We start from the raw sequence: 15249 nt of genomic DNA, 5'->3' as shown, positions 1-15249 counted from the left end.
TTGAGACTGTACAAAAATTTAGCAACTCTTGTACCTGATCACTCATAACACACTTCAGAAATTGTTTACTATTTAAAATACTGCACTGTGGCAAAGCTAAATAGGATATAAATCTGTGCAAGCTGATGAGATTTTTTATAAAAACTTGCAAAACTACAGGCTGATATTCAGTGACCAGATTTTGCTTTATTTCCCTTTTTTTTTTCTTGTGAGTAGATATAACCACAGGATAAAGTAAACCATTCCTCATTCTCCAAAATAAGTAATTCCTTTGGGGTGGCATGTATACTGTAGCACAACTGCACAGAAAAGACAAGATTTATCTGCAAAATGGCTCACCTGCTCCAGCAATCTGAACATGACATGACCTATTATTAAAATTATGCTGTATAAGTGAAAACGGGCTATTGTTAAGTAAAGAGAAGGAGTTGAGACCAATCACAGAACATTTTTGTGTTACACTATTCTCAGGCTTTCTAAAAACCACTAGCAGCATCAGAAAAGCAGGAGCTCCATTTAAAAAAAAAAAAAAAAGTGAACACTATGAAAAGCTACTGAACTTGCAAATCAGTATTTCATGAGAAACTTTGCTGATCAGATCAGATCCAGGAATTACATGCTAAAACTCCATGTTGCAAGTTCAGCTGGGTGTGTAAAATTCAAGTTCTGCTCTTTCTATTCTGTACATCTGTCCAGTTTAAGCAAAAAAAAAAGCCAGAGCAACTAGAAATGCAAAGATTTTTATGAATGGTATATAATATGTAGGCATCAGAAACTCTGCTTTATCTGTTTCATTCTATCTCATCTGACTGGTCTCCAGCAAGGGCAAGCTGATCAAAAATTATATTTACATTTACATATATATGTATATTTATATTTAGTTTAATAAAAAATATACCAAAAGCTGGTACAAGCCTAGTTAAATAGTGATGTGGTCCTGAGTTTGCTGTAGCTCTTCCTTTTCTACGCATTTGCATCATGACCAGAATTGCCATTTCCTAGACTCCTGTGGAAATCTGCAAGTCCCTGATACTTACAGATGAGATACTTACAGATGTCTAAGATTTTCCAGAAAAGTCTGCTAGGCACCAAAGCTCTACTAATGAGCATATTGAGAACTGGGTGTCTGCCTTGTTCCACCTTGAGTTTAACCACAAAGTGCTTAAAACTTAGGAAAACATGGAAGAGCTGCCTTCTATTGCTCATTAAAAAATTCAGAGGCATCACTAGCTGAATGAGTGGTTACCAAGTCTTGATTTACTCTATGGCAGAGCCTCTCCACTGCACCCTAAAATAACTGCTCAGAGAAAGAAGCGCGACTTTCCACCCCAGCATTTAAGACACTCGTCTGAGAAAAGGTTTTGTCCCTGCTGCCAGCACCTCTTGCGAGTTTTCTGGGAACCAGTTATAAATGCCCCTGGGGAGAGGTGGGGGAGCAGAGTGTGTTGTCCCCCAGGGAGTCATGGTCATTCACCTTAACCCTCTTGGGCACAGCGCATTTTCCATTCCTCTCAGCAAAGTAATGTGGTTTGAGCTGCTGAGGTGAGGAGTCTCCTTTCCACTTTCCATCTGCTTCATCTCGCACCAGCACAAGGAGCCCAGAGTGAGCGGCAGGGACATACTCCTGCTTCAGGTGCAGGTTGGCTCCGAACCTGCCTCTGCCATTTCCAGGACTGTCCTCTACCCCAGGTGCATCTTGGGCAGGGGAGGCATTTCCACCTGCTCTTCTGGCCGCCTCCAAAGAGAAAGGTGGTCCCTCTTCCCTGTTTTCAAAGGAAGGAGCTCAGATGTCTCACTGCACAACGTGCTCGAGTATGTGCCACAGCTTCGTGGAGGGGAAGGGAAATGGAAACACACTTCAGCCACTGCTGCCCCAAAGCACCCTGAGAGCTTGCTGCCTCTTGCGAGTGCATGTTGAGTGTCTCCCCATGCACTACACAGACAATTTAGATATCCAAACTGGAGCTGTGAGAGGCAGACTTGAAAAGCCAGTGCAAGGCCTCGTGCTGCAAAATCTAAAGCCATCTTCCTGCCCTAACCCTGTTATTTATTTGTAAACATTTCTTTGGATGCTTAAGAAAATGAAAAATGAGCAATCTGTGCTTCAAATCACAATGCTGTCTATGTAAAAATACCCAACACCAATTAGTAAGTTGCTTTTAAATAATCTGTATATGCAATTATTGCTTTTTATCTGTAGAAAAGTACTTTTAGATCCTTTTCTCCCTTTGAACTAGACTGATTTAACTGAAAATGTGCTAAAAGACTATAAATTAAGAGATAAGATAAAAGCAGAGTATAGGGCTAGGAGGAGATGTCCTTTGGGACATTTGAAGTCAATGTCAAGCCCAGAATTCTTTCATATCTTTAATAATGATTTAACATATCTTCCCAAGACTAGGACAGCATCCACTATATAGAGATAGTTGTAATTTTTTCCATTTCCTATGATATGTATATGGTTGAATTGAATATGTTTTATGCCTCTCTAATACTTGCAACTGGTAAAAATGCTTTGTCTGTTTTTTCTATTTTTGAAACCTTGCACGGTTGTTTGAGTTGCTTACCAATAGAGAAAAATCAAAATATACAAAATGATAGCATAATGAAAATGGGTCTAATAGCTGTCATTTTATCAAACCAATTTTAAAATCTTTATGAACATGAGATAATCTGTATGCTATCACAAATCTTGCCTCTATTAGCTTGTTGTGACTTTGTTCTTGGATATTTTATGCCCACAACAGACTGGAACAGAGGAAATATTAACAAGTCTTCAATCAAGATTATTCAATGATATCCAGAGCATTAGGTGAACATCTTCCTATTAAAAACTGACAACATCTAAAAGAAGAAGTATTTTACTAATGATCTTTAGCTCCTTGTCAAGTGACTGTTCATTTGGCTGCTTTGTTTCACACTAGTTTATTAACAAATTCTGCATATGAATTTCTGGTTGTTTCAAATAAATGACACTCTGAAGTGTTCCTCAAAGTGACCAGAATGTACCAATGCGTCCTTTTTTGTAGCAATTCTTGGTATGTGATTTTATTGTCCACCTTCTACATTTGGCAGCTAATAATCACTGTTAATTTCCTCTGATAAATTATGTCTTTGGCCCATAACAGTAAACTCGTGGAACAATATTTTCTTTCTTACCATACTTTGATTTCTCTCAGCATGCAATGCTTGGCACAGGTCAAGTTCTTAGATGGTGTTTGATGTATTTGGCTTAATGAAAACTCTCTCTTGTCTTCCTGTGTTTATTTCTTCCATTTTGAATTATGCCTGTTCTAGTTTTGCATACCCTGAGCTTTGGAAGGATCTGAATGAGGAAGATATGGTGATTTCAGCAAATATGTCACTTCTAGCTGCTTTCAGTGTGAGAAGGACCAGAACTCTCCTTCCATTAGTTGCATTCCACAGATACATTTATGAAAAATCATTTTAGCTACAGCAGAAAAACCAGTCGGAAAACAAGGAGGATAAGATTTTGGCATGATGTTACTCAGAGAAGAACCTAAGAACAACATCTTTCTTCATCTCCGCTATCATTCTATGTTGCCTAGCAATTCATGTTAATTCCATTATTTTCTGTATCTCTTATAAAGAAAACAATGGAGCCAAGAACTACACAATCCTATATACATAAGACTAAAAAAAAAGAAGTTGATCCTAGCATTTAAGCCCAAAAAATCTAAACAAGTCACAGTCTCCTGATTTTTCCAATTTTTGAATTCCAGGAGAAAAAAAAAAAAGCAATGCACTAGACAAAAATAGATATTGCAGTATATATATTAAAACTCTGAAACCTGTGGCTGAAGATTTGATTTACTTTTTTCTCAAGTCTCAGTTAAGTGAAATAATATAAGCTATTTTTATCTGTCAATAATTTAGAAAATATGCTGACAAAATGGATAGCACAAACTGGTCTTTGAAATACCCATTTATCTAGTTTGCAGAGTAAAGAAAAATATACAATATTCATTAGCAGTATATAGTAATGGTTTATAATTCTTAGGCTATAATCAAAGATTTATTTCAAAATATATGATTAAACTATGATAAAGCAATGGACAAGAATATACAAACATGTCAGTATAGTTGTTATAGCTGATACATATGATTTCAGGGTCTCAGAAATCAGTAGAAAAAATTCTTTAATTAAGACATCCTTTAGCTCTAGCCCATAATAACTGGCATACAAATGGCTGACAGAAAGACAGAGAAACATGCCATTTCTGGCTCATTTCTTTCATTCCTGATTGTCAATGCCATGTTATGCTTTTGCCTCTGATGTCAGGAAACAAATAAGAAGTAAAAACAAAAAGAAGAATGAAAATGTTCAGAACTGCAGGAAGTGAAAAATGCCAGACATTTCTATACTAATGTTTAATAAAGTGTGTGCATAAAAAACAGGGGGAAAAAAAAGAAAAGCTTTGTTTGCTGTTATGTGAAAACATGAGAAATGCAATACCACTTGACTGCTGCCAGGTTTTAATTTACACCAAAATTGCAAATGAAACTGGCTTTACTTAACACAGTTTAAAACATATGAATATTTTTACACATGCACTATATTTCTGATGCTCAAAACATTGTGATATCATGCTGCAGTTATACTAGGTTTAGGGTTTCCTTCTCTATGCCTTCCTTTATGTCTATGGTTAAGATGTTTCTGCCCCACAGCTCCCTACAAGTATCCCATTTTGATAAAATTAATTCCCTTTCAGCTGGCAGAACAGACCCAACAAGCCAGTTAGTTTGGGTTAAATCACCTACCAGGATTAGCCCCGTGACTTTATACTGAGATGGATTAGGTGGTTTCACATAGTCACTGACAGAACTCAAATTTTCAGAGGTTTTAATGCTCACTCATCCTCTCCTTCTAAATCTCTCATCCTCACTTATGTTTTAAGATAACATTGTGTGGGCTTTCTTGCTTGCAAACTTCTGTTTTAAACAGCTGTGAGATTAATGTGTCAGCCACTGGCTAATTTTTCTGTTGCTGGACTTATAGCTCATCCCTTACCTCTCCCTGTCTCTTATATATTGACTCCATGGTCTTGTTGCAACTTGAGCTTAACAAAACTGAATGTAAACTCTTTTTCTCCTACACACTCTTGTCTTCCTCTCTCTTTGCCTGCCTGCAAAGAAAATGCTCCAATCCATCCTACTCAGATCTTTTTTTGGACTTTTCCCTTTTTCTTGCCCAGCAAACTCAGGCCATTCCTTTTCATCTTCAGCACATGCCAGGGTCACCCTCTCCTCTACTTACTCTCTTCCAGGTTTCTCCCCCAGGCTTGTGTTCCATCACACCGGGATTTCTGCCCAATTTGCCTTTCTGGACTTTCTTATGGACATATGCCAAATACTATTGCTCAGGCCGTGTTTTTTATTTGCTGATTTGAACTCTCTGATTTCACTACCTTGCTCAGCTGACCTCTCTCCTGGCATGGCCTCTTCAGTTCCCCATTTACTATAATAACCAATTTTGGTTTCTTTTAAGCACCTCAATAACTCTGCATATCATTATTGTCCCTTGCTGAGGTTCATTCTGATCCTTTCTTCCTTACGCCACCATTCCTTGCCTCATCACCTGGTTTCATAGCTTCACCCATACTTGCCTCTGCCTTTTATTACACAACTAACAGTGTTAATTAGTGCATCTTTGTGCTCATTTCAGAAAGTTCCCACCCTGTACCTATTTATGCCTTTTTAATTCCAACCATACCTACAAGGAATCTAATAAGGAATCGAATGAACTTTTTCTTTCTGTTTCATAAAGAACTCTCTTTCTTCCACTAAATTCTCTCTATGTTTCTATCCTTTGGTCACCGTTCCTTTTGTCCTTGGAGAGGACCTAACAGGTCATGGAGGATAGTGTAAACAATACCATTATAAAGCAAAGACCTCTTCTGAGCACTTCTCTGAGGTAGTTCCAAACAAAACTAATTGATTGGGTCTGGTCCTCATTTAAAGGCCATTCTTTTTACATGTTCAAGTTTTTCCCTAAATTGCGATCCAAAGGAATAACAGGAAATTGTATAGACATACCCAAGGTACTGAGCTCAAGGCCCTCATTCAAGCTACCTAGATCAAGTACCTACAGAGCATAGCACAGGGGTATAAAGCACAGTCTGAACCAGGGGATGGAGTTTTCACAGAAGATTTTACAGAGTTTAAAGCAAGTTTCACATTCAAGATTTCATTCAATGCATGTGACACACAGAACTGTGTGCACCCTAAGGAATGTGGGTTTATGCAGGAATATATTTAGCCCATGGCATGTTCTGAATTCAATGAAATTTGCTGCAGGATTCAGATGCTACTAGATTATTTCATGTAAACTTGTAAGGCCTTTTCCACATTTAAAACAACTCATTAATCTATTTCAAAACTTAAGAAGTTACATTAAAATGAGTTACCTTTTCTTGATATTGTCGCCGTGAGGAATCCAGAGACTGAATGAGGGCAGTGGCATGACCAACAAACATGGCATAACAAGTAGCCCCCACAATCATACTCAACATGGTTATCCAGAGGTCGGACATGCTGACAGGGGCGCGGGCTCCATAACCAATGCAGAGCATATGGCTCATGGCTTTGAAGAGTGCATATGAGTACTGCTTTCCCCAGGAATCATTCTGCAAGAAAAGAGACAAATGACTGAGCCAGCAAGCAACTGAAGGGAAAAATACATTTGTACCTGTATAGTGGGATCATAGATTACTGGCTCTGAAAGAGCAGTCTGGTAATGTATCCTCTGTGCATGAGAAGAGATATTCCTTCTAAATTAATTATTAGATAAAGCATCAGAGATTCTGCCAGATAGTACTTAGCACAGTGAGATGAAATAAAATTGACTATTTTTAATACATAATTGTATTCTTAAACGTGGGTGTTAACCTAATTACAAGGAGACTAAAAGTCAATTTTATTTTACAGTCCATGACAGATGGATTAGAAAGAGATGAGCATGCAGATTTATCAAGCGCAAGAAGGTAGTATTTTGTTTTAATATGCACGAACATACTCCTATGGCCTGTCCTGGTTTCAGCTGGGATAGAGTTAATTTTCTTCTTAGTAGCTGGTACAGTGCTGTGTTTTGGATTTAGTGTGAGAATAATGTTGATAACACTCTGATGTTTTAGTTGTTGCTAAGTAGCGCTTATCTTCAGCCAAGGACTTTTCAGTTTCCCATGCTCTGCCAGCAAGCAGGTGTGCAAGAAGCTGGGAGGGAGCAGAGCCGGGGCAGCTGACCTGAACTAGCCAAAGGGGTATTCCATACCATGGAACGTCATGCCCAGTATATAAACAGGGGGGAGTTGGCTGGGTGGTGTGGATCGTGGCTCGGGAACTAACTGGGCATTGGTCAGCAGGTGGTGAGCAATTGCATTGTGCATCACTGGTGGGTTTTTTTTTTTGGTGTTTGTTTGTTTGTTTGTTTTTTCCCTTCCTCCCCCTCCTTTTTTGTTATATTCCTTTTTATTACTATTATTATTATATTATATTTCATTATTACTATTGTTAGTATTATATTTTACTTTAGTTATTAAACTGTTCTTATCTCAACCCACGAGTTTTACTTTTTTTTTTTTCCCCCTCTTTCCTCCTCCTCACCCCACTGGGAGGGGGAAGGAGGAAGCGGCTGCGTGGTGCTTAGTTGCTGGCTGGGGTTAAACCACGACAGGCCCCATTTCTTTCTTTTCAGAGTTGTCTATTTTAACACACAACCACATTTCATCTTACCAGCTGTTTCACTTCCGAAGGAGAGAAAAAGTGTTATTTGTTGTAATGTATGCTTATCCTGTTTTTCTTGTAATATTGTTTATACCAGAAGCATCTCAATTCAAAAGAAGTCTGTTTATTCTGCAATTATAGCAAACCCATGTTCATAGCCATGATCTGTGAAACACAGCTCAAAATAAAAGGCGAATACCTGGGTCCTGCATTTCTGATATGTAGCTACCCCTTCCCATTCTCTCTGGGAGATTAGAAGGACCCGACAGCTCACTCACAAGCTTTTAAAATTGCAAAGGTGTTGTCAGCATCCTCCCTTTAGCTTTATATAGAGACAGTCAAAGGGGTTGTTCCCAGAGAAAAGCAGACACTTTAACACATTCCAAAAAGCCCTGGGAGTCCTTGTCAGATTTTTCTATTTTCCTTGTGAAAGGAATGAAACGAGAACAGTTTTATAGCTGTTGATCATCCAGTGCCCAGGAAAACAAATTGTGCTTCGAGGCACGCAGCGTACATGAGAAAACACAGTATTTACCACAAGGAACTGAGAATAATTTCAGAAATTAAGTGAAGAAGGAAGAACTGGGATGACATTAGTAAGATTAAGCAGTTATCCAGTATAGTGTCTAATATACAGGACCAAAAATAATAATCCTGTTAACATAAATCTCCAAATCGGCATTAGCATTTATATATAAAATTTACATATGAAATATCAATATTTGTGTCTCTCTCCCACCCATACAAGCTTTGCTCAAATGCTCTTTTTTCTCAAAAAGCTTCAGGCTTGCTCTCTTGCCATTTAAATGCCAGGGTTACAAACTACTCCTGTGTTTTTCGTCTATTCAAATGCTTTTTCTAGACCCTATCAGCTAAAATAACTGGTAACAGAAAATAAGCTAACAATTCTTGGATTGCAGATGACAAAGTTACTATTTATTCACTAATATAATTTACAAATTAATGGTTCCTCTGTATTTACACTTGTTTCACTTTCTAAGTTAAAGCTTTTCAGATTTGTGAGCTGTTTCTGTCTTTACAAATGAAACTTTTGTGTTGTAGATACTGCTAAGGAATAGGTTTTCAATGTCTGTACTAAAAAAAAAAAGAATTATCTTAGATTAAAATTACACTGCTGGTAATCAGGTGAGTTTCATGGAGTAACAAGGAAATAAGCTTCCTTTTGTTTTGGGGCTTTAAAAAAATACTCAGAAAATGAAAGAAATGAAGAAGCTTCCCTCAAAAATCTCCAGTTCAGGATTCAAATACCCAGCTGGAGCACAGAAACTCCTTGCCATCTGGGTCAGTGCAGGTATTTTAATCCAAGTTCCCTGTGTCTCAGGAAAGCAACTTACATCAATCAAGGTTCAGTGTATTTTGAAGGACTTTCCTTCCAGCTGGTATCAATCTCCTTTGGGTGCAAATAATTAATAAGGGAATTGTTAGAGAACCATACCAAATTCTTTGGCAGTTGTAGCTTTATATAGACTACTGCCCTGTTTTTGGCTGGGACAGAGTTAACTCTCTTCTTAGTAGCTGGTACAGTGCTGGGTTTTGGATTTAGTGTGAGAATAATGTTGATAACACTCTGATGGTTTAGTTGTTGCTAAGTAGTGCTTATCTTAAGCCAAGGACTTTTCAGTTTCCCATGCTCTGCCAGCAAGCAGGTGTGCAAGAAGCTGGGAGGGAGCATAGCTGGGGCAGCTGACCTGAACTAGCCAAAGGGGTATTCCATACCATGGAACATCATGCCCAGTATATAAACAGGGGGGAGTTGGCCAGGAGGGGTGGATTGCGGCTCTGGCATTGGTCAGTGGGTAATTGCATTGTGCATCACTGGGTTTTTTTCTTTTTTTTCCCTCTTCTTTTTTTTTTGTTATATTCCTTTTCATTACTATTATTATTATTCCTTTTCATTACTATTATTATTATTATATTTTTTATTATTATTATTGTTAGTATTATCTTTTACTTGAGTTATTAAACTGTTCTTATCTCAACCCACAAGTTTTACCTTCTTTCCCCGATTCTCCTCCCCATTCCACTGGGAGCAGGGGGGGAGTGAGGGAGCAGCTGCATGGTGCTTAGCTGCTGGCTGGGGTTAAACCATGACAACTACATTGGGGAAAACAATAAACTACTTGCTGGAAAAAAAATAAATCTGAACTTTAAGGCTACAAGTAGCATTACTAAAGTCATAGTATTCAAGAGGTTGTAAGATCAAAACCTCAGTTCTTGTGGGACTCCATACAGTGGATCTCACTCCTAAACTGTACTTTTTAACATAACTATTATAAATATTAAATAAAAGCTGATCTTGATCTTGTCTATGAACCTTTTCTATCATATCCTTGGTGTGATAAATCTCAATTAAAATTATTTCAATAAAATGATATTTTTACATCAAAGTCTTTGAGTTAATCCAAAAGCTGGTTGATTTTATTTCTCAACTGAGATCCTTTCCAAGTCTGTGAATTACAATTTTAAGTAAAATACCATTGTCTTTAAGAATGAATAAGAAAACGAAAGCAAGGAGAAGCAAGAAGAAACAAAATACAAGGAGGGCTTTCTACTAAATATGTAACAGAGTGAAAACTAAATTAAATACTACTTGAGAAGTAGTACCATGAGGGAATAAGTGAGCTGTAATGACAGAAGAGAAATAACTAAAAATGTATAAAATAAACAAATATATATTTAACCATATATCTACCTATATATATGCCAAAGTAGGATCCAACACCTCAAACAGTCATGATTGCATCTGAATCCAGATTGGAAGTCAAGGCCATCTCAAATCGCTATTTTGTTACATAAGCGGCATTAGATATTACTATTTAGCTTGTCATAGACCTTGTTATAGGCTAGGCACATTTCAGACATTTGTGAATGGATGGTCCTGAGGAGCTGGTCCTCAGATGGGTAGAAAGGGTTTAGCAGAAGGAGAAAAAGACCTGGTGAAAAGGCCTGACAAATTCAACTTGGATTTGTCTGAGGATTTTGTTGCTGAAAATACTTGCCAATGCTTTTTTTTTTTTCTCCTTAATAATCAAACAATTCTTGTAGAATCAGTTGCAAACATTGGTCTTTTTAGTTTCTATGGGGATTTTTTTTAAGATGATGCTGAACAAATACCATTGTGGAGGGTACAAATTTCAGTACAGTTGCTTGTGTTGTTCACTGATTTATCCCAAATGTAGAAACCACTTAAAAAGAACATTGGTTCTAATGTCAAATTCTATAAATCATGTATGCTACTACCAACATTACTATATGAAATAATAATAATAATAATAATTTAATTATTTTTCTACTTGTGTTGTATAACCTAAGAGTTTGGCAGGAGCAACCCTAACTTTGTTTCAACGTGAGAGTTTGGAATTTTCCACAACCCGATTCCGATGTGCTGCTCTTTGCTTTACAAAAGTGAGGAGTGGCCATTCCTCTGCTACTAGCCTACAGAGATTTTTTTTTTATTAAGAAGCATTTTTGCACTTTCATCATAAGGCAATTTTTACATAATGCATTCACAGATAATATTCCTGAGTTAATAAAAGCCCATCCTATGAAATAGTCCTGTGTTTACATAGTCAGCTTTTCTTTAATATAATTGTTAAATATTAATATTTCTATAAATAAATGTTAAATGTTTCCCTAAATGGTCATATTCTGTTTTTAATGTATAAATTTAAAAAAACTCCAAACCTCTATGAGCTGAAAAAATCTCCTACCAATCAGTAAAAAAGGGTATTTAATTTCTTAGTTGACAATGGGTTGATCACTGGTTCCAGATTAGCAGTAATCGGTTTAAAATGTTTTAAATGAAATGACATTAATTTGGAAAAGCTATTAAAGACTGTAATCGTGAGAAATACCAAAGCTGTTTATCCAAGGACTGATTACATAATCTAGCTTGATGACATTAGGAAATCCTCACATTTGTGAAAGCAATGATCACTGATCATTTGCAATTAGTTTTGTAAGTATATACATTAACTTAGCAGTTATCCTAAAGAATACATTCATCACAGGGCACTTCTGATTTTTAAAGGTCTGTTTCCAAGCCTCTTCCTTCACTGCAGGATGCTATCCTTTGTCTCATAATTTCACACAAAATTGCTACAAATATCTTTTTGTAATATTAACTTTTCAGTTCATAAGAAATAAATCACAGAAAGGTCACATGGCACCTTCTAAGGGACAACAATAAAAGGCAAATTATTTTTCTCAGTGGATTAAGAAAGGGTTTCTATTTTACTGGAATCTATGGAGGTTTTTGCCAGGAAATTTTATTGTCATCAGACAAATCAATTCCACTTCCATATTGTAGTCATTCCCTCAGGCACAGCTTATCTTCCCTCAGCCATACCCTTGCACTGAAGTATAAATTGATTTAGAAATCTCGTAACAAGCAGACTATTGCACAGACAGTAGTGGTTTCCACATTTTTGACTCGGTCCCTTTTTCCTTTCACATCACGGTCGCTGCATGTGTCACAGAAATGGTCCTCTCAGTTTGCAAGGGCATGCTTTACAATCATGGAGCAAAGATTGACTTAGGAATTAAGTGAAATGGTTTCTACAAGGATCTTGAACTCACACTCCTGATTCTCCCTTTCAAAACTGCAGTAGGAGTGGGGGAGTAGCCTGCCCCTACCCTGAAAAGCTTGCCTTGTAATCAATCACACACATCCATTCATGCCCACCATAGACTTTGGATTCTCCTGAAAGGAAGTGATATCTGAAGGAGGGAAGATGGATACAAATCTTGACAGGATATAGATGGTCCGTGTCTATACTAGTAAATTTAAAAGTATCAGAAAGCATTTCCAAGCTCTGGAACTTGGTTCACATGGGTATACTGTTAGAAACGCCCCTGGTGTTGCACTGGCCATGTAGCACTCTCCCAGCAATACCAGTTCTACTTGGGAGCTGGCGTGGGTGTGGAACCATTCCTTCTAGGCTGCCGTCATGAGCCTGTCCTGTGCTGAAACCCAAATGTATTGGGTTTGCGTGGCAAGGTTTTGGTAGCGGGGGGGGCTATAGGGGTGGCTTCTGTGAGAAGCTGCTAGAAGCTTCCCCTATGTCCGATAAAGTTAATGCCAGTGGGTTCCAAGACGGACCCGCCGCTGGCCAAGGCCGAGCCAATCAGCAACAGTGGTAGCGCCTCTGTGGTAACATATTTAAGAAAGGGAAAAGAAGTTACAGGGGAGTAGCAGTTGCAGCCAGAGAGAGCGGAGTGAGAAGATGTGAGAGGAACAACTCCGCAGACACCAAGGTCAGGGAAGAAGGAGGGGGAGGAGGTGCTCCAGGCGCCAGAGCAGAGAGAGATTCCCCTGCAGCCTGTGGTGAAGACCATGGTGAGGCAGGCTGTCCCCCTGCAGCCCATGGAGGTCCACGGTGGAGCAGATATCCACCTGCAGCCCGTGGAGGACCCCACGCTGGAGCAGGTGGATGCCTGAAGGACGCTGTGACCCCATGGGAAGCCCGTGCTGGAGCAGGCTCCTGGCAGGACCTACGGACCCGTGGCCCTGTGGAGAGAGGAGCCCATGCTGAAGCAGGTTTGCTGGCAGGGCTTGTGACCCCACGGGGGACCCATGCTGGAGCAGTCTGTTCCTGAAGGACTGCACCCCCTGGATGGGACCCATGCTGGAGCAGTTCGTGAAGAACTGTAGCCCGTGGGAAGGACTCACATTGGAGAAGTTCGTGAAGGACTGTCTCCCGTGGGAGGGACCCCACGCTGGAGCAGGGGAAGAGTGTGAGTCCTCCTCCCCCTGAGGAGGAAGGAGTGGCAGAGACAACATGTGATGAACTGACCGAAACCCCCATTCCCCGTCCCCCTGTGCCGCTCGGGGTGGGAGGAGGTAGAGAAAATCAGGAGTAAAGTTAAGCCTGGGAAGAAGGGAGGGGTGGAGGGAAGGTGTTTTAAGATTTGGTTTTATTTCTCATTATCCTGCTCCATTTTTGACTAGTAATAAATTAAACTAGTTTTTCCCCAAGTGGAGTCTGTTTTGCCTGTGACGGTAATTGGTGAGTGATCTCTCCCTGTCCTTATCTCGACCCACGAGCCTTTCATTTTATTTTCTCCCCCTGTCCAGCTGAGGAGGGGGAGTGATAGAGCGGCTTTGGTGGGCACCTGGCATCTAGCCAGGGTTAACCCACCACACCAAACAAGATTAATACTATGGACACGCTAGGTAGCTCATATCCCAGTCCTTCCCCAGTGCCCATTAAAATTGGGCACTTTTAATTTATGAGCGTGGAGGCAGCTAGACAGTCCATAAGCCCTCTGGTTTTAGCATTGTCACAGAAAGTTATTGCACAAAACAAATGTAAAGTTCAGGGTGGGGGTTCACAGGTGGAAGAAAGCACAAAGCATCCTTGCTAGCTTGGTAACACATAGTGTAATGCAGTGGTGGCCCCAAGGAAATATCTGCCTAAAATCTGGAGGACATGAGCCACTGCTGGTCAAAGTTACTGTAAAAATTACAGTCTTTTCCAAGGGAAATTTGATTAAACTGTATTTGTGTCTTATATAGCCATAATATGAGTTATTTGTATATATTTATCTGCAAGCCATATTTAAAATATAATTTAACTAATCAAAAAGGTATGCTAATAAAAGACTATATTGCATGTTTATGACACTTCTAATAGATATGTCAAACAGAACTAGAAAAAAGGACACGTTTCTTACCAAATCCTGCGTCATCTAAGTTCAATAGCCAAATCTTCCCAACTGTTACACTTAAATTTCCATAAAGGTTTTATTGACATCAAAAGTTTCTCATGCTCTGGATTTGGCATCTACACATCTTCAAATTCTGGCTCTGCTTTCATATTTCAGAATACAAATTATATCCATTAGCAGTAATTTCCCTGTGTCAACTAAGTTATATGCATATAACACTGACATCAGACTAGAATTGGGCCCCTATAAGAAATCTATCATTTCAACAGTAATCCATATATACATTTTGACATGGATATACAGCTTACATACTTGTCCATCAGTCAGTTGCATAATTTACTGCCTCTGGCTTCATACAGTTCCTTAGAACGACACATTAGTTAAAATCTCAGACAGCAAATTACAGCAAAATACTATCTCGGCACTTCAACTTTAAAAAATGTTGCTTGAATACCACAGTGAATAACCAAGTTGGCCAATGGGAAAGTAGTGCAAAGTTTATTGTTTCAAAACTCATGCAACGGTGAATGTACTATCATGCAAAACCTCTACTTCTTATCACAGCTATTATTACTAAGAATCTCTTGTTGTTTTCTAAAACTAGTAAACAAAGGCAAGGTGAGATCAGACTTGGAAGACTAAAAATTCTGCTGTTATTTAAAAAATCTTAAGAAGCACAAGGAAGAAGAGTATATTTTAGGAAGTGTGTAAGTACATATGATTTAAGGAAAAAAACCTGAATCAGTAAGCTCAGTGGAATAAGCAGATATCTTCAGAATCTTCTCAACATTTCTCTCTGTTGATATGTACACAGAT

General features: G+C 38.7%; 1 protein-coding gene across 1 annotated transcript in view; it reads right to left on the bottom strand.

Moving 5' to 3' along the window:
• The window catches only part of LOC127029014 (potassium/sodium hyperpolarization-activated cyclic nucleotide-gated channel 1-like), a 119104-nt gene that overhangs the window by 61232 nt on the left and 42623 nt on the right, over positions 1 to 15249 (bottom strand). The window contains exon 3 of the mRNA XM_050914684.1: positions 6429 to 6647. Coding sequence (XP_050770641.1) covers positions 6429 to 6647 — 219 coding nt within the window. The remainder of the gene's footprint in view (positions 1 to 6428; positions 6648 to 15249) is intronic.

The sequence above is a fragment of the Gymnogyps californianus genome, unplaced genomic scaffold (genome assembly GCF_018139145.2).
Source record: "Gymnogyps californianus isolate 813 unplaced genomic scaffold, ASM1813914v2 HiC_scaffold_61, whole genome shotgun sequence".
Classification (NCBI taxonomy): Eukaryota; Metazoa; Chordata; class Aves; order Accipitriformes; family Cathartidae; genus Gymnogyps; species Gymnogyps californianus.
This window is presented reverse-complemented; position numbering and strand designations above follow the sequence as displayed.